The sequence below is a fragment of the Phyllobates terribilis genome, unplaced genomic scaffold (genome assembly GCF_046119375.1).
Source record: "Phyllobates terribilis strain yellow unplaced genomic scaffold, ASM4611937v1 Scaffold_9__5_contigs__length_417890890, whole genome shotgun sequence".
Taxonomy (NCBI): domain Eukaryota; kingdom Metazoa; phylum Chordata; class Amphibia; order Anura; family Dendrobatidae; genus Phyllobates; species Phyllobates terribilis.
In genome coordinates, this window is record NW_027362769.1 from 286501659 (window position 1) to 286528155 (window position 26497).

The 26497-nt window shown below is 46.4% G+C and overlaps 1 protein-coding gene across 2 annotated transcripts in view; it reads right to left on the reverse strand.

Annotated features, from left to right (window-relative positions):
- RFTN2 (raftlin family member 2) overlaps positions 1-26497 on the reverse strand; it is a 181922-nt gene that overhangs the window by 68919 nt on the left and 86506 nt on the right. For both annotated transcript variants that reach the window (XM_073647862.1, XM_073647861.1), the window contains exon 4: positions 16504-16777. In XM_073647862.1, the coding sequence (XP_073503963.1) occupies positions 16504-16777 (274 nt within the window). The remainder of the gene's footprint in view (positions 1-16503; positions 16778-26497) is intronic.

The window sequence follows — 26497 nt, forward strand, 5'->3', positions numbered from 1 at the left end:
CCCCCAGCTGCCTAGTTGTACCTGGCTGGACACAAAAATAGGGCGAAGCCCCACGTACTTTTTTTTTAATTATTTCATGAAATTCATGAAATAATTAAGAAAAAAAGGCCTTCCCTATATTGTTGTGTTCGGCCAGGTACAAATAGGCAGCTGGTGGTTGGGGGCAGCCCGTTCCTGCCTGCTGTACCTGGCTGGACACAAATATAGTGCGAAGCCCCACTTCAATTTTTTTTAATTATTTCATGAAATTCATGAAATAATTAAGAAAAAAAGGGCTTCCCTATATTGTTGTCTCCGGCCAGGTACAAATAGGCAGCTGGTGGATGGGGGCAGCCCGTTCCTGCCTGCTGTACCTGGCTGGACACAAATATAGTGCGAAGCCCCACTTCAATTTTTTTAAATTATTTCAGGAAATTCATGAAATAATTTAAAAAAAATTGACGTGGGGCTTCGCACTAATTTGTGTCCAGCCAGGTACAGCAGGCAGGAACGGGCTGCCCCCAACCACCAGCTGCCTATTTGTACCTGGCCGGACACAACAATATAGGGAAGCCCTTTTTTTCTTAATTATTTCATGAAATAATTTAAAGAAAATTGACGTGGGGCTTCGCCCTGTTTTTGTGTCCAGCCAGGTACAACTATGCAGCTGGGGGCTGGAATCCGCAGCGCAGGGAGGCCCAAGCTTTCTGGGCCCCCCCCGCTGCAAATTGCAGTCCGCAGCCACCCCGGAAAATGGCGCGTTCATAGAAGCGCCATCTTCTGGCGCTGTACCCAACTCATCCAGGGCCCTGATGCGGTGGCTCACTGGGTAATAAAGGGGTTAGGGCCAGCTTGGCATTATCAGCTGGCCCTAAGCCCGAAATTCATGGGGTCACGCCAATATTAGACATGACCACCATGAATTTCTAGTAAAGTATTTAAAAAAAACACAACACCCAGAAAAAAGTCCTTTAATTGAAATAAACACACAATTCTTTATTGTTCTAAATTAAACCATACTTACCATCACGCCCATTCCAGCTGAAGCCAACGATCTCCTGAAATAAAAGAAAAATAATAAAGCAACATCATCCTTACCTTTCCATGGTTCCCATGACAGCTTCAGCTCTGCTACATCGAGATGACAGGCTGGACCGCAGCAGAACGCTGCCATCCAGCCTGTCATCCCGCAGACACTGAGAAGCGCAGGCTTGCTTGCGCTCCACAGTGTCTCTCTGTGAGGGCATCCAGATGAGCCGAGTTAATGTCCAATGAACTCGGCTCACCTCATGCACGTCACTGACAGCGTGGGAAAATTCTCCTGCACTCAGCGCTTCAGCGTGGGAGAATTCTCACACTGAAGCGCTGAGTGCAGGAGAATTCTCCCACGCTGTCAGCGACGTGCAGGAGGTGAGCTGAGTTCATTGGACATGAGCTCACCTTATGCACGTCACTGACAGCGTGGGAAAATTCTCCTGCACTCAGCGCTTCAGCGGGAGAATTCTCACGCTGAAGCGCTGAGTGCAGGAGAATTCTCCCACGCTGTCAGTGACGTGCAGGAGGTGAGCTGAGTTCATTGGACATGAGCTCACCTTATGCACGTCACTGACAGCGTGGGAGAATTCTCCTGCACTCACCGCTTCAGCTTGAGAATTTTCCCACGCTGTCAGTGACGTGCATGAGGTGAGCCGAGTTCATTGGACATGAACTCGGCTCATCTGGATGTCGTCACAGAGAGACGCTGAGCAGCGCAAGCAAGCCTGCGCTTCTCAGTGTCTGCGGGATGAGAGGCTGGATGGCAGCGTTCTGCTGCGGTCCAGCCTGTCATCTCGATGTAGCAGAGCTGAAGCTGTCGTGGGAACCATGGAAAGGTAAGGATGAGGTTGCTTTATTATTTTTCTTTTATTGCAGGAGATCGTTGGCTTCAGCTGGAATGGGCGTGACGGTAAGGCTGAGTTCACACGATGCGTATTTCATGCGTTTCCGCGGCGTTTTTGCAGTTGCGTAAACGCCGCGGAAACGCATGAAAAACGCATGGTAGAAGGGAAGCAATGTTCCCCAATGGAAATCCGCATGTGCTATGCCCATGATGCGGATTTTTCCGCAGCGTTAACGCTGCGGTCAAAAATCCGCAGCATGTCAATTAATTTTGCGGAAACGCGGCGATTTCGCCGCCATTGACTTGCATTAGAACGCGCCAATTCCGCAAGACAGCATTTGTACTTGCGTTATTGGCGCGTTCTAATATGCGGATGGTACCCGGGTGTGGAGGAGAGGAGAGTCTCATCCACACCCAGGTACCATTAAAAAAGCTGTAAAAAAAGAATAAAATAAAAAATAAATGTATTCTTACCTTCTGTCGGCCCGCGCAGCGCTCCCGCTTGGTTCCCGGCACTTGCAGTGAGTTGTAGGACCTGCGGTGACGTCAGAGTCATGTGACGGGTCACGTGACGCTGACGTCGGCAGGTCTTTCAATTCAAAGTTGCCGGCAGCCGGGAACTTTGTAAAGGACAGCGAGGGCCATCGGAGGTAAGTATATACACTCTCTCGGGTCACACTATATAAATCCATGCTGTTTGCATGGATTTATATAGTGTGACCTAGTTGTCAAGCACTTTCCAGGTGATGCTAAAATCGCCTGGAAAGCGCTTGTCAATCTGCATGCGGAAACGCATGTCAATCTGCATGTGGATCCGCATGTATTCTGCAGGAAAAACGCATGCACAATCTGCATGCGTTTTTTCTGCCAGGGAGATGCAGAAATGATGCAGAAATTTTCTGCTTCATTTCTGCATCGTGTGCACATACCCTAAGTATGGTTTAATTTAGAACAATAAAGGATTGTGTCTTTATTTCAATTAAAGGACTTTATTCTGGGTGTTTGTGTTTTTTTAACTTTGACTATGGGGTTAGTAATGGGGGTGTCTTATAGACGCCTCTCCATTACTAACCTGGGCTTGATGTCAGCTGGCATTATAAGCTGACATCAACCCCAACCCTATTACCCCCTGCCACCGCACCAGGGCAGCGTGGAAGAGCGAGGCTAAGTGCCAGAATTGGCGCATCCTATGAATGCGCCATTTCTGGGGCGGCTGACGGCTGGTGTTTCTAGCCTGGGAGGGGGCCAATATTCATGGCTCCCTTCCTGGGCTATTAATATCAGCCCCCAGCTGTCTGCCTAGCCTTTGCTAGCTATTAAATTAGGGGGGACCCCACGTCATTTTTTTTGGGGGGTCCCCCATTTTAATAGCTAGTAAAGGCTATGTATTCAGCTGGGGGCTGATATTAGTAGCCTGGGAAGCTCCGTGGGTATTACCCCCTTCCCAGGCTTCAAACATCTGCCCCAGCCGTCTGCTTAACCTCCGCTAGAGCCTAAAATTAAGGGGAACCCCACGCCAATTTTTTTAATAATAAATCCTTTATTTTAATACTAAATGACAAGTACAGTAACCAACACTATCACTGTACTTCATATATATGTGACTGACATGTTTCTATCTATCTAATCTATGTGTGAAGCTCTATTCTGTCTGTTATAAATTGTCGGGTACCGCTGCTGAATTGCCGGCCGGCTTTTTTAAAGAGATGGTGCATGAAAACACTATTATTTTTTTTGATAAATCCTTTACGCTAAATGACAAGTACAGTAAGCAACACTGTCACTGTACTTCGTATATATGTGGCTGACATGTTTCTATCTATCTAATCTATGTATGATGCTCTATTCTGTCTGTTATAAATTGTCGGGTACCGCTGCTGAATTGCCGGCCGGCTTTTTTAAAGAGACAGTGCATGAAAACACTATTATTTTTTTAAATAAATCCTTTACACTAAATGACAAGTACAGTAATCAACACTGTCACTGCACTTCTTATATATGTGACTGACATGTTTCTATCTATCTAATCTATGTGTGATTCTCTATTCCTTCTATTCTAAATTGTCGGGTACCGCTGCTGAATTGCCGGCCGGCTTTTTTAAAGAGACGGTGCATGAAAACACTATTATTTTTTTTGATAAATCCTTTACGCTAAATGACAAGTACAGTAAGCAGCACTTTCACTGTACTTCGTATATATGTGGCTGACATGTTTATATCTATCTAATCTATGTGTGAAGCTCTATTCTTTCGGTTCTAAATTGTCGGGTACAGGTGTATGCCACTGCTGAATTGCCGGCTTTTCATGTTTCACTGTTGGCACTGTTCCCATCGATTTGGGCAATCACTGTAATGCCACAACCACCATGGCTGTGGCATTACAGTGAGTGGCAGACAATCCCTGCATGATTGGTGCTCTAAATAGCGCCAGACATGCAGGACACGCTTTTGGTGCACGAACAGTTATCGAACATAACCTCGAACAGCCGAATTTTTTGCAAATCGTTCGGGTTCGTCGAACAACTCGAACACCGCCCAAAACAGCTCGAATTTGAGATTGGCGAACAGTTCTAATCGAACACCGCTCATCTCTAGTCCTTTTTAAGTAGCAATGACACAAAGATGTTAAAGTTGCTATGGGAAGCAATGCAATGATCAGGCGCTCTCTGATCATTAAAAATTAGGTCTGTGAGGCCTGGTTCTATTGGGTTTTCTTGACGGCAGACTACAAGATATAGTCACTTTTTAGCAAAGATTTCTTTCTTGCTAAAAAGTGAATCTTATAGTGTGAAAAATTACAGCATAGAGGGTTAACCATGCGTTGCAGGTGATCTCTGTACCCAGCTTGGTTGTGGAGCTGTATTTATGTTATAAGCTTGGTTCTGGTGCTGCATATAAGTTATGAGCTTTGGTTCTGGTGATGCAGTTCTGTTTTAAACCTGGTTGTGGTACTCTATTTATGCTATGAACTTTAAGCTTAAAGGGAACCTGTCACCTGATTCATGCTGTCCATGGTATTAATCTTAATTAGAATTATTATGCACCCATGGCATCTGCTTTCTTGCAGTTAATTTTCCAAGGATACATTTACAGATGTCCATATTTTTATGTTATGCTTTCTTCATCCTTCGTTTTTCATTTTTCTTTCTCTTGCTAACTAAAGCTTGCCAGTGTGCTCCACACTCCATTTGTGGCTACTGTCGTGCGCATACGCTCAGGAGGTATGCATCTGACAGTGGGCACAGTCAGGATAGATGTGGCCACTATAGGGACCCATTGTAAAGAAAGGTATACTGCATGGTATACGTTTCACAGTAGCCTCTTGTATGGGAAAGCACAGTCTGTTGCACTTTCCTATACAGTTAAACAAACGATATGGCGGCACATACTGGACAGACGAGGGCCAACAAGGCAGAGGCTGAAAGAATATACTTTTGGCCTCCACCTGGTGAATAGGTGCCTATGGGCACTTTACAGTTTACACTGGGAAAAGCTCCTGACAGTGTGCACCTAGCATAAGAAAATCTGAAAATATCAGTTTAGCTTCTTAAAGGAATTCCTGTCACCATGAAAATGCAGTCCAATCTGAAGGCACCATGTCATAGAGTAGGGGGAGCTCAGCAGATTGGTATATAGTTTTATGAGAAAAGATTCGGTATAACCTGTGTTTTCATCATTCAATCATTCGTTCATTGTGGTATTTTCTGTCCAGTAGGCATTCCTATCAGTGACTGACAGCTCTTTCTGTATGCAGACTTAAACATAAAAAGCTGTCAGTCACTGATAGCCAGAAAGAAAAGGAACAAACAGTGAGCAGCATGGCGGCCGGAGATGTGAGTATAAGTATTTTTTTTAACCAATACTCGCCTCTCCTGCCGTCCCACTGCTCTCCATGTGGTCCTCTTCTTTCTGTTGTCTGGCACGCCACATCTCCAGACTCTATACAATAGACCAGCACTTCCGGCCACATCCAGGCTACAGTTTACTGTGAGCCATAAGGGTGACAATGATCTTATGATTAAAGATGAGCCAACCTTTCAAGGTTGGGTTCGGGATTGACGAATGTCCTGATGTTCACAGGACAGTTCGCCAAACATATCGGAATCCCACTGAACTCAATGGAAGGCAAAACTAAACGCATAGACAAGACCTTCAGGGGGGCCCAAAAGCTGCCAAAACAGCTCAAATTAGGGGCAGACACCAGGAAAAGTGGCATCAATTGACACAGAGTACAAATAGTATAATTGTGCAGCATGGATGCATGGGACAGGGCCTGGGATAGGGCTGGAACCAGCATTTCTAATTTAAACATTGATCAGTGGCAGGTGTAGGCCCTACCAAATTCAGGCAACACACACAACGGAGATCCAACTTGGAGTCCAAACATTTCCAAAAATTAGGGGCAGACACCACTAAAGTGGCATCAATTGACCCACAGTAGAATTTTTTTAATAGCACAGCTGCAGTCAGGCATGGGTCATGTGTGAGGTATCAGGGTCTGGACAGCATTTACAGCTTTAAATTTAAGTACAAATTAAGAGGTGGGTGAGGGACCGGTGTAGGCCTGCTGTGCTGGGAGCCATGATACCTCATGCAACAGCTCAAACTGCTTTTCTGCACAGCCACATTCAGGTGGTACAAATATCAGCTTCGTTAACTACTATTGTTAGAAATATTTAAAGATAGTAACACAGGTAGTTGACTGAAAGTAAGTTTAGGCCTGCCGGTCTGGGAGCCTTACTGCTACAGGCAACACACATGAAGGAGACCCAACTTGGAGTCCAAACATTTCCAAAAGTTAGGGGCATATACCACTAAAGTGTCATCAATTTCCCCAAAGTAGAAATAGTATAATGGGACTCTGACACCCCTTCCATTACAGGCACTCATCTACAAAGCGTAACGCTGTTCGGCTGCCAAAGACAGGGAGTCGAGTAGCCCGCCCAGTAACAGAAGTTGACAGTTGTCTTTGGATAGGACGAGCAGGTGTTTGTTCAGTAGAGCTTTCAGTAACATTACCACCTACCCCACATACATTCAACATGAGTGGATTACCTTCCCCTCTTTTAACCAGCTGTTTCACAACCCTAGGCCCAGACCTGTCAGTTACCTGTCAGTAAATTAACAATCAGTATTTATTTGCTGAGATAGTGTGGCTGGACCACAGAATTAGAAGAAAAGATTTATATGCTGAAATGTGGACTGGTGTCTGGACCACATTATTAGCACAAAGGATTTAGATGCTAAAATGTGGACTGGTGTCTGGGCCACACAATTAGCACATAGGATTTAGATGCTCAAATGTAGACTGGTGGCGGGACCACACAATTAGCACAAAGGATTGATATTCTGGAAGGTCAATTTGATACAGGATCCTATCTATCTGAACTAGCTTGACAATAAATCGCCTAACTATCTGACTACTTGCAGCAGCAGCACACTCACTACACTGTTACACTGACAAAATGGCCTCGAAAGCCACATGTCCACTTTTTATATGGAGAGGGACATGTGACTTTGGCAGCCAATGACACAAGCCCTTGTGTCTGGACTTTGTGGATGGTTTCTGTGCCCGGGATTGGCTGCCGAAATCTCCACACATTAAGTTGATAAAAAAAAATTTAAAAAAATTATAGTCCGCCACTCCTCTGACCTTTCCCCACCCTCACCCCTCATCAAACACATCCCCCCCCCTCATCATACAGCACCACTATCCTAGCCAAAGTCAAAACAAAAGCATTAGTGGAAACTCTATCATTCAGCGAACTTTGCTGAATTTTGCAGATTTTGAGGAAAATTCTCGGGAATCTGAACACATCCGAATGTGCAATGTTCGTGCTGACTTTGAGATTGGCAAACGTTTTCCTAACAAGTTCGCTCATCTCTACTTATAATGCACAGTGAGATCTGGCCTGGATGCAGCCGGAAAGCTTGGTCTATAGTGAAGATGCTGGAGATGCAAAGCACAATTCCAGAAAGAAGATCGGATAGTGGCCATATAGGTAAGCAGTGAGGTATTAGGTTTTTTTTTTGAACATCCAACGTTTGTAAGTAGGAGTCGCACATAAATCAGATGTTCGCAAGTCGGGAACTACCTGTCGTATAATATAATTCATATAATGTAATTTGTGATATAAAATCATATATAGTATGTATTTTTTTTATCAGACACATATTGATAAAATAAAAGTAAGGCAAAATCATATATTAACCCCTTTACCCCCGAGGGTGGTTTGCACGTTAATGACCAGGCCAATTTTTACAATTCTGACCACTGTCACTTTATGCGGTAATTACTCTGGAACACGTCAACGGATCCCCCTGATTCTGAGACTGTTTTTTTCGTGACATATTGTACTTCATGATAGTGGTAACATTTCTTCGATATCCCTTGCGAAAGAAAAAAACGGAAATTTGGCGAAAATTTTGACAATTTTGCAATTTTCAAAATTTGAATTTTTATGCCCTTAAATCAGAGAGATATGTCACACAAAATAGTTAATAAATAACATTTTCCACATGTGTACTTTACATAAGCACAATTTTGGAACGAAAATTTTTTTTTTAGTAGAGAGCTATAAGGGTTAAAAGTTGACCAGCGATTTCTCATTTTAACAACAAAATTTACAAAACCATTTTTTTAGAGACCACATCACATTTGACGTGACTTTGAGGGGTCTTTATGACAGAAATACCCAAAAGTGACACCATTCTAAAAACTGCACCCCTCAAGGTGCTCAAAACCACATTCAAGAAGTTTATTTGCCCTTCAGGTGCTTCACAGGAATTTTTGAAATGTGGAAGAAAAAAATGAACATTTAACTTTTTTCACAAAAATGTTACTTTAGACACAATTTTTTTTATTTTCGCAGGGGTAACAGGAAAAAATGACCCCAAAATTTGTTGTGAAATTTCCCCTGAGCACGCAGATACCCCTATATGGAGGAAAAAACACTGTTTGGGCACACGGCAGGGTTTGGAAGGCGAAGGAGCGCCATTTGACTTTTTGAATGTAAAATTTGCTTGAATAATTAGCGGACACCATGTTGCATTTGGGGAGCCCCTGATGTTCCTAAACAGTGGAAACCCCCCACAAGTGACACCATTTTGGAAACTATACCCCTTAGGGAACTTATCTAGATGCGTGGTTTATAACAAGTTTATAACATTGAGCCGTAAAAATAAAATTTTCACATTTTTCCAACAAAAATGTTTTCCAGCCCCCAATTTTGCATTTTCACAAGGGTAACAGGCTACGTTTGGGGAGTCCCTGATGTGCCTAAATAGTGGAAACCACCCCACCCTCCCCCCAGTGACTCCATTTTGGAAGCTACACCCCTCCAGGATTTTATCAAGGAGTATAGTGAACATTTTGAACCCAGAGGTACGACACAGAATTTGATAACATTAGGTCATCATATTGAATAAGTTGTCATTAGTCTTGAGTGCAAGTGCTCGCTATTTGAGTTTGTATCAGGTACTAGGGTATGCACCGGGTCCTCAAGTGACATGCTCGAGTCCCTGCCCTGCATGTTTTTTTTATTAGACACCCAAAAAAAAAACATGCGGGGATCGCTCGTGCATGGCAGGCAATCCCCGCAAGGTCTTTTTGGCTGTATAACAGCTGCAAAACATTTGGGGAGGAGACTCGAGCATGTCACTCGAGAACCGCCATATTCGGTGCATAACCAAGCACCCGATGCAAACTCAAGTAGCGAGTACTTGCGCTCACTAGTCGCCATATCGTCGTCATTTTTTTTTCTTTACTTCTGAAAAAATCCCAACCCCAACCCGAACCTTAGCCCAATCCTAACCCTAGCCTTAGCCTAATCCTAACCTTAGCCTAACCCTAGCCCAACCCTAACCCTAGCCCAACCACAAGTGACACCATTTTGGAAACTATACCCCTTAGGGAACTTATCTAGATGCGTGGTTTATAACAAGTTTATAACATTGAGCCGTAAAAATAAAATTTTCACATTTTTCCAACAAAAATGTTTTTCAGCCCCCAATTTTGCATTTTCACAAGGGTAACAGGCTACGTTTGGGGTGTCCCTGATGTGCCTAAATAGTGGAAACCACCCCACCCTCCCCCCAGTGACTCCATTTTGGAAGCTACACCCCTCCAGGATTTTATCAAGGGGTATAGTGAACATTTTGAACCCAGAGGTACGACACAGAATTTGATAACATTAGGTCATCATATTGAATAAGTTGTCATTAGTCTTGAGTGCAAGTGCTCGCTATTTGAGTTTGTATCAGGTACTAGGGTATGCACCGGGTGCTCAAGTGACATGCTCGAGTCCCTGCCCCGCATGCTTTTTTTATTAGACACCCAAAAAAAAACCATGCGGGGATCGCTCGTGCATGGCAGGCAATCCCCGCAAGGTCTTTTTGGCTGTATAACAGCTGCAAAACATTTGGGGAGGAGACTCGAGCATGTCACTCGAGAACCGCCATATTCGGTGCATAACCAAGCACCCGATGCAAACTCAAGTAGCGAGTACTTGCGCTCACTAGTCGCCATATCGTCGTCATTTTTTTTTCTTTACTTCTGAAAAAATCCCAACCCCAACCCGAACCTTAGCCCAATCCTAACCCTAGCCTAACCCTAACCTTAGCCTAATCCTAACCTTAGCCTAACCCTAGCCCAACCCTAACCCTAGCCCAACCCTAACCCCAACCCTAGCCCAACCCTAACCCCAACCCTAACCCCAACCCTAGCCCAACCCGAACCCTAGCCCAACGTTAACCCAAACCCTAGCACAACCCTAGCCCAATCCTAACCCTAAAGTTTATTTTTTACGCCGTTCCTCGCGTGGTATAAGTGATTAGATGACATTATTCTTCGGGTCGGTGCAATTACACCGATGCTAGATTCATATCGGGTTTTTATGATTGACAGCTGTCACACACTAAAAGACTCATATTTTTCTAAAGACTAGTTTTTGCATCGCCATATTTTGAGAGCTATAATTTTTCCATATTTCGGCCGACAGAGTCATGTGATGGCTTGTTTTTTGCAGGACAAGTTGACGTTTTTATCGGTATCATTTTCGGGCAAATGACATTTTTTGATCGCTTTCTATTCCGATTTTTGGGAGGCAGAATAAACAAAAGCCAACAATTCAGGAATTGTTTTTTTGTTTTGCTTTTTATGCCGTTCTGCGTGTGGTAAAATTGATAAGGTAGCTTTATTCTTCGGGTCAGTACGTTTACAGTGGTACCGCATTTTTTTTTTATATATTTTGGCGCTTTTACACAATAAAAACTATTTTATAGAAAAAATAATTGCTTTTGCATCGCTTTACTCTGAGAGCTATAGCTTTTTTATTTTTCTGTTGTTGGAGCTGTATTGTGGCTTGTTTTTTGCGGGACAAGATGACGTTTTCAGCGGTACCATTTTTATTTACATTTGTCTTTTTTAACGCGTATTATTCAATTTTTTGTTTGGCGGTATGATGATAAAACATCGTTTTATGTTTTGTTTTTTGTTTTTTACCGTGTTCACTAAAGGGGTTAACTAGTGGGACAGTTTTCCGGACGCGGCGATACCAAATATGTGTACTTTTATTGGTTTATATATTTTTTTCATAATATTATTTATTTATGGGTACAATATATATATTTTTTTATTATTATTTTTTTCATTTTTTTTTTTTTCCACTTTCTGTCATTTTTATGACTTTTACACATTATCCCACTATGAGACTTTCACTTTCTGCAGCCTGATCGCCTGCATGGCATAGAGAGCAGCAGCTCCCTATGCCGTGCACCTGTCAGCGCTGCACAGGGAGAAGTTACTTTGGTCGTGCACTGCGAATGACCAAAGCAACTTCCTGCCTCCTGGTGACCCGGATGTTGTCATGATGATGTCGGGTCACCATGGCAACATCCGGGACCGGATTCAGACGCCGCTGGACGCCGGCAGAGAAGGTAAGTATAGCGCTTACCTCCTCTTGCCACCGGAATGCTGCGATCGATTTCGATTGCAGCATTTCAGGGGTTAATGTGCCGGGAGCGGTGCGGGACCGCTCCCTGCACATAGCATCGGGTGTCAGCTGTGACAATCAGCTGACACCCGGCGGCGATCTCGCCCGCACCGCTTGTGTGTGGGCCCATAAGGCCCAGGGCACAGATACGTACTAAAACGCCCTGGGTCAGAAAGGGGTTAAAGAGGAGCACCGTTTTGCAGTCAATTCACCACCTTCCCATTCTCTTTATTCTACAGTGGCATGTAAAAGGTTTGGCACCACTGGTCAAAATTACTGTTATTGTCAACAGGTAAGAAAGTTGAAGATAAAATGATCTCTAAAAGGGCTAAAGTTAAAAGATGACACATTTCCTTTTTATTTTAGGCAAAAAAATATATATATATTTTCATTTTTTACATTTTAAACATTACAAAAAGGAAAGTGGGCCGATACAAAAGTTTAGGCACCCTGCATGGTTAGTACCTAGTAGCACCCTTTTTTTTGCAAGTATCACAGCTTGTAAATGCTTTTTGCAGCCAGCTAAGAGTCTTTCAATTCTTGTTTGAGGGATTTTCCTCCATTCTTCCTTGGAAAATTCTTCCAGTTCTGTGAGATTCCAAGGTCGTCTTGCATGCACTGCTATTTTGAGATCTAGCCACAGGTTTTCAATGATGTTCAGATCAGGGGACTGTGAGGGCCATTGTAAAACCTTCAGCTTGTTCCTTTTAAGGTAGTCTATTGTGGATTTTGATGTGTGTTTAGGATTATTATCCATTTGTAGAAGTCATCCTCTTTTCAACTTTAGGTTTTTTTACAGATGGTGTTATATTTGCATCAAGAATTTGTTGACATTTCATAGAATTCATTCTTCTCTCTACCCGTGAAATGTTCCCTGAGCAATTGGCTGCAACACAACCCCAAAGCATGATTGATCCACCACCATGTTTAATGGTTGGTGAGATGTTATTTTCCTTAAATTCTGTGCCGTTTTTTCTCCACACATACCTTTGATCATTGTAGCCAAAAAGTTGTATTTTAACCTCATTGGTTCACAGGACTTGTTTCAAAAATGCATCAGGCTTGTTTAGATGTTCTTTTGCATAATTCTGACACTGAATTTTATGGTGAGGACGCAGGAGAGGTTTTCTTCTGATGACTCTTCCATGAAAGCCATATTTGTGCAGGTGTCTCTGAACAGTAGAACAATGTACCTGTTATAATCTGCTACAAGCACTAAGGAAAGACAGGAGATCTGTCCCTACAATAGAAATAAGCTGGATCCCTACGATGTAACGGGGAACCTGATCCTGCGATCAGACCCGCTAAAGTCCTCGGCTAGTCTGAACGAAGACCTATAGATGTGAGGAAGGGATCCCTACAAGAACTAGGGACTGGGAGAAAGGTGGACACCTCCTAGCAGAAATTGTAGCAGAAATAAGACAAACAAACAACATAGAACATAGAGGTCCGAAGACCTAGCAAAACTGACTGAGAAAGGTAACAGAGCACCAAGCTAGCTCAAGAGTAGAAATTACAATGCAGTCCAGCAAGGCCAGGAGGGCGGAGCTGGAATAAATAGGCAAAAAACGTCATGTGACCAGCAAACTAGAAAAAAACTAACAGGAGAGTTCTAACAGTACAACAACTCCAGAGTCGGCTAAATCTTTCTGAAGGCCTTTTGCAGTCAAGCAGGGGTTCTGATTTGCATCTCTAGTAATCCTACGAGCAGGTGTCACTGAAATTTTGCTTGGTCTTCCAGACCTTATCTTGACATTCACTATCCCTTTTAACTGCCACTCCTTAATTATATTTCGAATTGAGGAAAGGGCAACTTCAAACCGCTTTGCTATCTTCTTATAGCCTTCTCCTGCTTTTTGGGCCTCCACCATTTTCATTTTCAGAGTGCTAGGCAGCTGCTTAGAAAAACCCATGGCTGCTGTTTTTTGGCACAAGGTTAGAGGAGGCTAGGCTTTTATAACGCCGGGAAATTTGCATCACCTGGCCTTTCCTAATGATTATAGTGAACAAGCCATAACCCTAGCAGACTAATTAAAGTCTGAAACCTTGGTCAAAGTTATCGGAGCACACAAATCCCCAAGGGTGTCCAAACTTTTGCATCGGCCCATTTTCCTTTTTGTAATTTTTAAAATGTAAAAATTTAAAATATATCTATATATTTTTTTGGCCTAAAATACAAAGGAAATGTGTCATCTTTAACTTTAAGCCTTTTAGAGATCTTTTCATCTTCAACTTGCTTAACTGTTCACAATAACAGTAATTTTGACCAGGAGTGCCCAAACTTTTACATGCCACTGTAACCTCTACTAATTATTATCTGCAGGAAATTTTGATCATATAGACTTCAGCTAAGGCCTTGTGCACACGTTCAGTATTTGATCAGCATTTTACATCAGTATTTGTAAGCCAAAACCAGGAGTGGGGTGAAAAATACAGAAGAGGTGAAGTGTATATATTATACTTTCCCTCTGATTGTTCCACTGCTGGTTTTGGCTTACAAATACTGAGGTAAAATACTGACCAAATACTGAATATGTGAACGAGGCCTGAGACATTACGAATAGCTGTCGGCTAACCATATGTTTGTTTCATAGTTTGATAGTTTTAATATTGAAATAGGACACAAGTTTATCGTGTTCAAACTATAACCTAACATGACAGCTACAGTATCTAAGGTGTGTAGCCCATTTCAGAACAAAGAACAGGGTCAGTTCCTTGTAAAGGGCTTTCTTATTTTAAATGAAGGCTCTAAATATACAGCTTATACATGGATCCTGAAAGGGGTTGTCCGGTCAAAAGTGATAAGTCTGCAGTCACTCTGTGTGACTTCAGACTTATGAATCCCCCCCAGCGCAGGCACTGTGCGCTGCAGGGACTCGCCGGAATGAGACCCAGGACTGGAGGCTATGTATACGTTATACATACCCTCGGCCATTCAGCGCTGCCTCGCTCCATACACTTGTATGGTGCGATGCCATGCCCCGTCTAGTGATGTGGACGGCCAGTGGGCGCGTCCGACTAGAAGGTGCGGTCTCGCTCAATAGAAGTGTATGGAAAGCTAGGCCATGCCCACTGGCCGGGGATACGTATAAAACATACAGGTGCTTCTCACAAAATTAGAATATCATCAAAAAATTAATTTATTTAAGTTCTTCAATACAAAAAGTAAAACTCATATATTATATAGAGTCATTACAAACAGAGTGATCTATTTCAAGTGTTTATTTCTGTTAATGTTGATGATTATGGCTTACAGCCAATGAAAACACTAAAGTCATTATCTCAGTAAATTAGAATACTTTATAACAACAGCTTGAAAAATGTTTTTAAAATCCGAAATGTTGGCCTACTGAAATGTATGTTCAGTAAATGCACTCAATACTTGGCGGGGCTCCTTTTGCATCAATTACTGCATCAATGCAACATGGCATGGAGGCGATCAGCCTGTGGCACTGATGAGGTGTTATGGAAGCCCAGGTTGCTTTGATAGCAGCCTTCAGCTCTCATCTTCCTCTTGACAATACCCCATAGATTCTCTATGGGGTTAAGGTCAGGCGAATTTGCTGGCCAATCAAGCACAGTGATACTGTTGTTTATAAACCAGGTATTGGTACTTTTGGCAGTGTGGACAGGTGCCAAGTCCTGCTGGAGAAAGACATTTCCATCTCCAAAAAGCTTGTCGGCAGAGGGAAGCATGAAGTGCTCTAAAATTTCCTGGTAGACGGCTGCGCTGAGTTTGGTCTTGATAAAACACAGTGGACCTACACCAGCAGATGACATGGCTCCCCAAACCATCACTGATTGTGGAGACTTCACACTAGACCTCAAGCAGCTTGGATTGTGGCCTCTCCACTCTTCCTCCAGACTCTGGGACCTTGATTTCCAAATGAAAGTTGGAACTCTGGGACCTTGTGGAGTGTGTCAATGACTGCCTTCTGGACATCTGTCAAGTCAGTAGTCTTCCCCATGATTGTGGAGCCTACTGAAACAGACTAAGCGACCTTTTTAAACGCTTAGGAAGCCTTTGCAGGTGTTTTTTGTTAATCATTGTAATTTACTAATATAATGACTTTTGGGTTTTCATTGGCTGTAAGCCATAATCATCAACATTAACAGAAATAAACACTTGAAATAGATCACTCTGTTTGTAATGACTCTATATAATATATAAGTTTCACTTTTTGTATTAAAGAACGTAAAAAAATGAATATGTCTCTGTGATTGTTTTCAGACTTCTGGGTCTGCAAAAAAACACAAACATGCGAACGACCCCATTGCCTATAGCATGTGTCCTATCTGAGAAAAACACAGAATACATATGTGATTCACAGACCAACAGTGATTTCAGCAAAACGAAATCATGGGGTGTGATTTACAGAATTTATGAGAACTGCTACTTTTTTACACTAGGACTAGATGCAGCTACTATGCAACCAAAGTCATTGTCTAACCAACGTAGACCTAACCTTAAAGACAATGCATTCAACCGGTATTTTCAAAAGTTTTCTCGGCTGTTATCAATAAGGAGACATTGATAGGTCTGGAGTAAGACCTCTATAGAGAAAAATACCCATAAATCATTTCAAAGGTATGCTAATTACTAGCAAGAATAATTGATATACTGATAACATAAATTATATATTCAGAATATACCTTGACATTTTCTTAATTTCGTTAATGTCCCTTCATCTGGGAATACAGAGTCCTGGAAGCTTTCATTTCCCATATTGATTTCTTCCTCAATTCCACTTTCTGAAGATTGCCCACTGATGGTTCCCTCAGTCCGTCTTTTATAAGGATCCTCATTCGAGTTTTTGCTGCTGTTTTGTTCCAGTTTTTGTACATCCACCAGACTATTGGTAGACTGATGAAAGTGCTTCATTAGAAATCCAACAAACCTCATGCCTTTTCTGGATGCGTCATTCACCTGCATAAAAACATTATGGTGAAACACCACAGTATCAAGCTCAGTTTGGAGATGTAAAGCAAATTATATCATTTTTTATCTGTTATCTCTTTCATGCTGTCCAAACCACAGACAGCATGAATCAGAACTTGGCCGCATTGCATCTGTTTGTATTGTATTTTATTGCAGCCATTTGTGGAGTTTCATAAAAAAAACATACTGCACTTTGAAATGCCAGCCGGAGACTCTGTGTCTTGGATGACTAGTCTGATGCATGTCCACGGTGGCTTCTGCTCGCCTCAATCCCTTTGACTGATGGGTCTCTCCGTATGTGTGTGTTTGGGAAGAGACCTATTAGAAGTGGCCTGTGGTGAAGCCATTGAGGAACTGACACAAACCAGTCATCCAAGACATAGGCAGCAAAGACAATAATGCAGCCATAGTTCGGGTAGCATGAATTAGATGACAGGTTCCCATTATATATTATTTATTAAAACAGCAAATTTATTCTATGATCACAAATATACGGTAAGTTGCATATCCATTGAAGACACATACAGTAACAGCAGTGACATTTTGGCCAGCGAGTGGCCTTAATCAAGCAATGGCTTGAAAAAAATTCTCTTGCTGCAAAAATAGAATAGCAGATAACTCACTGATCATTGGGGTCTGACCGCTAGGATCTCTAACGATTACAAGACGGGGGCTCTGGAAGACAGGGCTCTGCGGCCCAGTGTTGTATGGAGCAAAAGTGTGCATGGTCTACTGCGGTGATGTCATGCCCCATGGGATTCTGTCAGCTGGTAAGCCAGAGACCCGTGCGGTGTGCGGCTCACGCCGGAGGCTTAATCCGTGGTTGTGCAGGGGTGCGCAACCACACAAGGTTACTAAATTTCTATTTCCCATTTTCCTCCCTTCAGTTGTCACCAGGTATACACAGGAGTGCCTCTTTTTTCTTCTTTTTTTTGCATGGTCTACCGCCAGTCCTTTTCATTGTCTATAAGAATGCTAAATAAAGCCTAGTGCTTAAATCGGCAGACCCATGGATAGTGAATGGAGCAGAGCCTGGGACTGTACATCTCAGCTCCATTCAGGGAGGGGCTGCAGCGCCCTGTACTCAAGATTGCTCGGTCTGCCAGCAGTTGGATGCCAAGCAATCAGCAATTATCACCTGTCCTGTTAGAGGATAACTCGTTTTATGGGGAACAACCCTTTAACGCGAGTCTACCATATTTAGTATTAAAAAGATATTAGTATGGCATGGTTTTGTAGAAGAAAGCATTATTTAACTCTTTTACACAACCAAAATTAAAAAAAAAAGAAGTTCAGACGCTGTGTAAGATATAAAGAAAACAAGAATGCAATAATTAGAAAACCTCTTAGGCTGTGTGCCCACGATGTGTTTTTTAAGCGTTTCCTCAGTGTCAATTCCGCTGCAGAAACGCTTAAAAAACGCATGGTAGAAGGTCTGCCATGTTCCCCAATGATAATCCGCATGTGCTGTGCACATGCTGCGGAAATTTCTGCTGCGGATTATCATTGCAGAAAAAAACGCAGCACTAACAATTATTTTGCAGAAGCGCAGCGTTTTCGCCGCCATTGACTTGCATTGGAACGCATGGAATCCACATCACTGCATCTGTACATGCGGATTATATGCGTTTCAATGTACAGATGGTACCCGGGTCTGGAGAAGAGGAGACTCTCCTCTGGACCCGGGTACCATAGTACCTGTTAAAAAAAAGAATAAAATAAAAAATATACATTATACCGCAGATCGCGGTGGACTCAAGGACCTGTCATGACGTCATTTAGTCATGTGACGGGTCACGCGACCGCTGACGTCGACAGGTCCTTTAGTGTACCGCGAGCTGCCGGCAAGCCAGGATGCATCGGATAAAGACACTGGGGGCCATCAGAAGGTAAGTATGATATTTATTTTTTATTTTTTACCATTCTTTCGGTCACATTATATAAAACCATGCAAGTTGCATGGATTTATATAGTGTGACCAAGTTGTCAAGCACTTTCCAAGTGATGCTAAAATTGCTTGTAAAGCGCTTGACAACCCGCATGCGGAAATGCAAGTGAAGAACGCTTCATTTCTGCATGTCCCTGGCAGGAAAAACGCATGTACAATCCGCATGCGTTTTTTTTTGGCCAGGGAGATGCAGAAATGCTCAGGAAAAAATCCGGAGCATTTCCGCATCATGGGCACATAGCCTTATAGTCAAAAGTTATTCAGTCCAGAACATAGAACACAGATCAGAAGGTGAATGTTAAACATTTTTTCATTTTGTTTGAAAAATTTAGCTTATTTAGAAAGTGATGGCAGCAAAACATCAAAAAAAAAAAAGGTGGTTCAGGGTTAATAAAAAGCTGGAAAAGAAAGTAGTAATAATGAAAAATAGCCGGAGGCTCAATTTTCAACTAAGTCACATAACTGTGTATTGTAAGGTGGCTGCCGGACAGGTTGTGGATAGGAGGTATGTGTCCCCGAAGTGCCAAGCTTCGGTGATGAAGGACCTGGAGAAGCAGGCTCCAGCACACATAGTGCTGAGAGGAATTTAATGGGCCCGGATTACAGGACCGGGTTTTACGAGCAGCTGAAAGAGCTGGGGGGGAACAGCTGCTCACTTACCTCCAGTCCAGGTCTTGGGAGGCTAATTTAAGACAGCTGCGCCTGTCTCTGTCTGTGTTTGTTGGGCAAGGTGAGCAGACCTTGCATGTGCTTCTTAGACTCTGCAGGAGGCAGAGAATAGTGTAGCACCCTGAGGATTCGGCTGCTACAGGGGTATTGCACCTCAACCCAGAGGTGTGATATTCCACTCCCGGGTAAGGATGGAGTGTGGAACTGAGCTCAGTTAGCTGCATGCACTACACACATCCCATTTCCGAGGAACGGACCAACGGTACTCCCACTTAGAAATGTGCAGGTACGACCGAGTCTGTTCCTGGCTGGAGTGGGAGGGGGGTGGTACATCCCAGTAGTGTAGGGGCAGATAGGGGGAGCAGCCTGGGTAAAGATAGGAGCTCATTGGGTGCTGGTCACCTGAGCTCACACATAGAGGGAGTATAAAAGGTGGGAACCATCTAAGATCAGGGTCAGTCAGTCAGCCACAGTCAGTCAGTCTGTGAGAAGACAGTCAGTAAGCCTTTGCCGAGGAGTGGAAGAGAGCAGAGGAGCAGAGCAGCCCCAGAGCCAGAGTGAGAGAGGAGAGAACGAAAGACCCAGAGGGGGAGAAAGAAGGAACTCTGAGAACCCAAATACAATCACAGGGTGAAGAGTTGGCAACAGGGTACCGGATCCCAAACTGGTGGGGGCTACAGCATACCTCAGCCAGAGACCGGAGGCCGTGGGCAGCATCTGCCACGGCCACCCACCAAATCCACCCGGAAGGCAGACCACGCAAAGGGTCAGGGAACCCAGAGTCGGGTTTTACCAACAGAAGGCCCGAGGGAGCCGGACTTAGGTGGATCCCTGGTGGGGAAGGCCAGAGACGAGGACAGGACAGAAAGGGAGCTCAGAACCACGCTCCAGAACTACTTGGGGGTTGGCCGAGTCCAGGACCTGGTGGACGCAGCGCGGCTCGGGTGGTCACTCAAGGCCGGAGTGACCGGTACAAGAACAGCAGTAAGTAAAGAACCCTGAACTGCACAACCCGACTCTGACTCTCATTACCATCTTCCCTGCACTTCCACAACCACCATCCTCTGCACCTGACCCCCTGAGGCTATACCCCTCCCGTTGGGGGTTATACTACCTAGGCTGCACAAACACCATCAGCCTCAGCGGACCCTGCTGCAGCGGCGGCCGTAGTGACCGCAATTCAACGGGTGGCGTAGTCGACATAAAGAACTTTAGTAACATCAGTAAGGACTGCCACACACTGAGCTTGACACCCTGGGCACGGACCGGGTCACAGCCACTCGGAGACTACAACCCCCATCTGATCCGGCTCCGGGTATCCCCAACAACACTGGCCCAGGGGGCGCGTCAACTTTGGCGTAGTCGGCAGGATTACGTGCCCGCAACAACCGGGTACTGCATGCCTGAAGAAAAGTTCATCGTTACCTTAAAAAGAAGTCTCCTGCCGGTTCCGAAGGGTCCCCGCCATCGGGCCCCATCACAGGTCGTTTCCCGCCGGTTGTCCGCCATTTGCAGCTTTTTCCCGCCATCCATGGAGTTTCCCGCCACTGGGAGACGATTCCCGCCATTTCCAAAGGTTTCCCGCCTTGTCAGAGCGGACGCCATTATGGGCGTACCAGAGGATGGCAAGAGGCCGCCTCCCATCGTGGGCCAGGACCGAAAATGGCGCCAAAAGTGGAAACCGCCCCCACCAACAGAGACTGTGATGCTGGAAGTGTCCATCAGCGTGAGAGAACTGCCCCTGGAACTGACAATCACAAAGTTGCCCCGGGACCACCCTCGATGTGGGCGGAGACAGAAGAAGAGAACAAAGATGGGTGTCGCCTGGAGCAGTCTGGAGAGAGCGCACCCGGAGACAAGACGTCTGGAAGAGAGTCCAGAGAGAGCCTACCCGGAGATGGAGGGAGAGCCAGGCAGCACCGACCCAGCGGTCAGGAGCCTGATGCGGGCCGCCACTCCAGGCAGCACCGACCCAGTGGTCAGGAGCCTGTTGCCGGTCGCCACTCCAGAAGGCCTGCTGGAGACAACGGGAGGAGAGCAGAGCAGCACCGACCCGTTGGTCAGGAGCCTGCTAGAAGCAACGACCCCACTAGGCTTAGTGGAGGTCTTGGCACAGCTCCCCCGAGATCGGGAGTGTGCACAGACCGCGCTGGAGGGCCTCGCACGGAGGATGGCCCGGGTGCAGCGAGAGACGTTAGCAGAATGGAGCCGAGAGATGGCCCAGCAGACAAGAACCCGTCAGCGGAGCACGCCACCCGAGACGAGGAGACAGACCGCCTCTGAGGATGGCGCAGGAGGACTGAAGGCCGGAGACGGCGCCGAGAAGGGAGCCGAACAAAAGGAGGCAGGTAAAGGGGACGTCTCTACCCCAAACCGGGAAACCGCGTACCTGCCCCAGCTCCCCGTCGCAGAGCCCGAAGTATCCCCTGCCGTGCCAGTCGCTGCAACGTCACCGCCGCAGACTAGGCCTCAAACGGGAGCCGCGACCCCTGTGACGTCACACGCCTCGACCCCGAGCGTGGCCAAGCAGGAAGTACCACCGGCCTGGTCGCAAGGCCTAGTACCCCCGGGCGCCGCAATTCCAACAGCGCCCCCTACCTCCGCGGAGCCCCCGGCCTGGTCGCAGGGCCAAGTAACACAGGGCGCCGCCGTTCTTACGGTGCCCTTTACTTTCAAGGTGCCCCAGGCCTGGTCGCAAGGCCTGGTCAACCCGGGCGCCGCTACCATCACAGCGCCCGTAACATCAAGAGTGCCGCACCTGGGTGAAGACCTGTTCGCCCAACATACGTGCCCGGATGGGCAGCCCTTCATATGGCCACCGGAGTTTCACCATCCTCGACTCCGGAAAGAGAGACCCCTAGACGAACCCCTGATTCCGGTTCCGAAACCTGTAAAGAGGATCTCGCCCCCGCTAGAAGAGACCCAGTTTGAGTGGGACCCCACCGGAGAAGACCTCATGGGGTTCACTCAGGAGACTCGGGCAGCCGCAGCGGAGCGTGCAGAGTGCTGCCGCCAGCAGCTCGAGGTCTTTGAGAGGGAGCGGAGAGAGAGGCGGGTCCGGGAACAACAAGCCCAAATAAGGAGTGCGGAGCAGAAAAGCCGGACCAGGAGAGACCCCCGTGCAGCGCATGGTCCCCGTACCATCGGGACTGTGATAAAGTTCAATCTGCAGCATGGGTGGGGTTTCATCAGGGATCACCGCACCCCAGGCGACGTCTTCGTGACAAGAAGAGACGTTGAGTCCCACCTACCGGAGGGACACAGAGGACGTGACCTGTATTTAGGGGACGAGGTCACCTTCACCCGGCACAAGTGTGCCAAAGGACCCTACGCCCTCCATGTGCATCGCCTGACGGAGGAGGAGCTGCGGTGTGAGGAGGAGCAAGAGGACCCGGACGGGTCTGAAACTGAAACTGTCCACGAAGAAAGAGCAGGAGGACGCCGTCGTTGAGTACGGTAGTATAGAGACTGTATATAGTTGCCCGTCGGGGCACAGTGAACCATTGCTGCTAATATAGTCCCCGTTGGGACCAGAGAACTGAACTGTTAACCCGTGTGTCCCATTTCCCCACTGACCGAGGACTGAGAGCGGTCATTCCTTTCCCAATACCTGGCCGAGGACTGAGAGCGGCCATAATTCCCTTGTATATAGTTGCGCTTCCTTAAGCGCCCCCTTCCGGTTTTATAGGAAACTGTTTGATTCCAAGAGAGACTGTCGCACTTTACCCGGTCACAAGTTGCACCGTGACCGGAGGTACCAGAAGACAAGAAAGTTTATATGAAAAGTTTATGCTGATATATATGATGTTTTATATGTTTTATATGTTTATGTTTATGAAAAAAATTGTATGTTTTGGATGTTGTTTATATCTTGCAGCCCGAGGACGTGCTGTGATTTACCAGGGGGGAATGTAGCACCCTGAGGATTCGGCTGCTACAGGGGTATTGCACCTCAACCCAGAGGTGTGATATTCCACTCCCGGGTAAGGATGGAGTGTGGAACTGAGCTCAGTTAGCTGCATGCACTACACACATCCCATTTCCGAGGAACGGACCAACGGTACTCCCACTTAGAAATGTGCAGGTACGACCGAGTCTGTTCCTGGCTGGAGTGGGAGGGGGGTGGTACATCCCAGTAGTGTAGGGGCAGATAGGGGGAGCAGCCTGGGTAAAGATAGGAGCTCATTGGGTGCTGGTCACCTGAGCTCACACATAGAGGGAGTATAAAAGGTGGGAACCATCTAAGATCAGGGTCAGTCAGTCAGCCACAGTCAGTCAGTCTGTGAGAAGACAGTCAGTAAGCCTTTGCCGAGGAGTGGAAGAGAGCAGAGGAGCAGAGCAGCCCCAGAGCCAGAGTGAGAGAGGAGAGAACGAAAGACCCAGAGGGGGAGAAAGAAGGAACTCTGAGAACCCAAATACAATCACAGGGTGAAGAGTTGGCAACAGGGTACCGGATCCCAAACTGGTGGGGGCTACAGCATACCTCAGCCAGAGACCGGAGGCCGTGGGCAGCATCTGCCACGGCCACCCACCAAATCCACCCGGAAGGCAGACCACGCAAAGGGTCAGGGAACCCAGAGTCGGGTTTTACCAACAGAAGGCCCGAGGGAGCCGGACTTAGGTGGATCCCTGGTGGGGAAGGCCATAGACGAGGACAGGACAGAAAGGGAGCTCAGAACCACGCTCCAGAACTACTTGGGGGTTGGCCGAGTCCAGGACCTGGTGGACGCAGCGCGGCTCGGGTGGTCACTCAAGGCCGGAGTGACCGGTACAAGAACAGCAGTAAGTAAAGAACCCTGAACTGCACAACCCGACTCTGACTCTCATTACCATCTTCCCTGCACTTCCACAACCACCATCCTCTGCACCTGACCCCCTGAGGCTATACCCCTCCCGTTGGGGGTTATACTACCTAGGCTGCACAAACACCATCAGCCTCAGCGGACCCTGCTGCAGCGGCGGCCGTAGTGACCGCAATTCAACGGGTGGCGTAGTCGACATAAAGAACTTTAGTAACATCAGTAAGGACTGCCACACACTGAGCTTGACACCCTGGGCACGGACCGGGTCACAGCCACTCGGAGACTACAACCCCCATCTGATCCGGCTCCGGGTATCCCCAACAACACTGGCCCAGGGGGCGCGTCAATAGCACCTTGTTTAAACGGCTGAAGCCGTGCTGCATGGACTTGTTATTTTGAGCTTTGTTCTGTTATCCCTTTTTGTGCCAGGAAAAGGCTGTTACTTTTGTTTCTAAACTGGTGTATGGACACTAAATAAACCACCAGTTTGTTTGAACCCGTGGACTGCATCACTGTGTGAACCAGTGCCTACTTCCAACGCGGCTCAGTGAGTACAAATCCCTACAATTGGTGGAGAATGCGGACACAGATCCCAAGCGGCAGTGTGACTGCTACAAGAAGACGTATATGTCCTGGGTGAAGTCGGCCATAAGCCAGCAAGTGTCGCCGGACAAGATGGAGGACCTGCTTAAACATATGTTGCAGGCACAGCAGGCGCAACAAGCGCAGCATCAGCAGCAACTTCAGCAACAGCAGGCTCAGCAGGCGCAGTTCCAGCAGCAGTACCTGCAGAGCCAGCAAAGCATGCAGCAGAGCCAGCAAAGCATGCAGCAGAGCCAGCAGAGCATGCAGCAGCAGCATCGGGAGCAGCTGCAGCAGCAACGGGAGCAGCAGGAGGAAACAAATGAGTTCTGATGCAGCAGATCCAACAGCAGCAAAGACAAATGGAAATCTTGGCAGAGCAGATCCGTGGCAGGACGACCGCCACATCCTCAGGTCCAGGTGATGACTCACACGTCAGGAAGACGGTAAGAACAGCATTACAAAAGATGACCCCGGGTGATGACATTGAGGCGTTTCTGACAGTCTTTGAGAGGGTGGCAGAACGGGAGAAATTGCCTTCAGAGCAGTGGGCGGAGGTACTGGCGCCATATTTGACAGGCGAGCCGCAGAAGTCCTATTATGACTTGGCCTTGCAGGATGCGAAAGAGTACGCTAAGTTGAAAACTGAGATTTTGGCACGCTTGGGAGTGACTCTGACTGTCAGGGCGCAACGGGTGCACCACTGGGCCTATTGCAGTGACAAACCTCCCCGGTCCCAGATGTTCGACCTCCTACACCTGGTCCAAAAGTGGTTGCATCCTGAATCTTCCTCCCCAGCACAGATGGTGGAGAAGGTCGTTCTAGACAGGTTTATACACTCTCTCCCGAAGTCGGTGAAATCCTGGGTTGCCCAGGGAGACCTCCATAATGCCGATGACTTGGTGAGGTTGGTGGAAAGACACCAGGCGGTTGAGAGTCCATTGGGAAAACAAGGGGTCGTAGCCTCTTAATACTGGGGTTCCCAAAAGGCGGCGGACACCCAAAAGAAGGGAGCTAGTGCCACACCTTATTTTGCCTACCCCGCTTGCAGCGTGGTTCGTGAACATGGCGAGGGCCCTCAGGCATGCTCAGTGTCAGTAAATGGGGCACAAGTCTCTGGACTATTGGACTCAGGAAGTTTTGGTGACCCTGATAAGGGCCACACTCCCTCATCAGCTGGTTCCTGGGAAGGTGGTGCATGTCCGGTGTATCCATGGGGACGCTAAGAACTATCCTGTGGCCCAGGTGGATGTAAACACAGACTGTGGCACCACATCTCATGAAGTGACGGTCGTTAAGGACCTATTGCATCCCATAATAATTGGACATGACTTTGCATTATTCTGGGAAATGTGGGGGAAAGCGGGGACACCTGGTTGCTCGGACGACAGCCAGATCACCCCTAAGGAAACGTACCCGCAGAACATAGTAGATGAGTTTCTCATGTGTGTGCTGGTGGGCGATGAGGATGAAGTAGCATCCCCTGAGGCCAATATCCCTGAGCTGGAGGTGTCGAGGGAAACTTTGGAACTGCCCAACTCAGGGATTTAACTCTGAAAGGGGCCTTTGAAAATGTTACGGTGTTAAATGGGGTGCCTCAGGAACTGGGGGCTGACACTCGGTTCCCTCATTTTGCTGTGAATGGGGATTTGCTGTACAGAGTAACCAAGCCAAGGGGTGAGGTAATAGAACAGTTGCTGGTGCCAG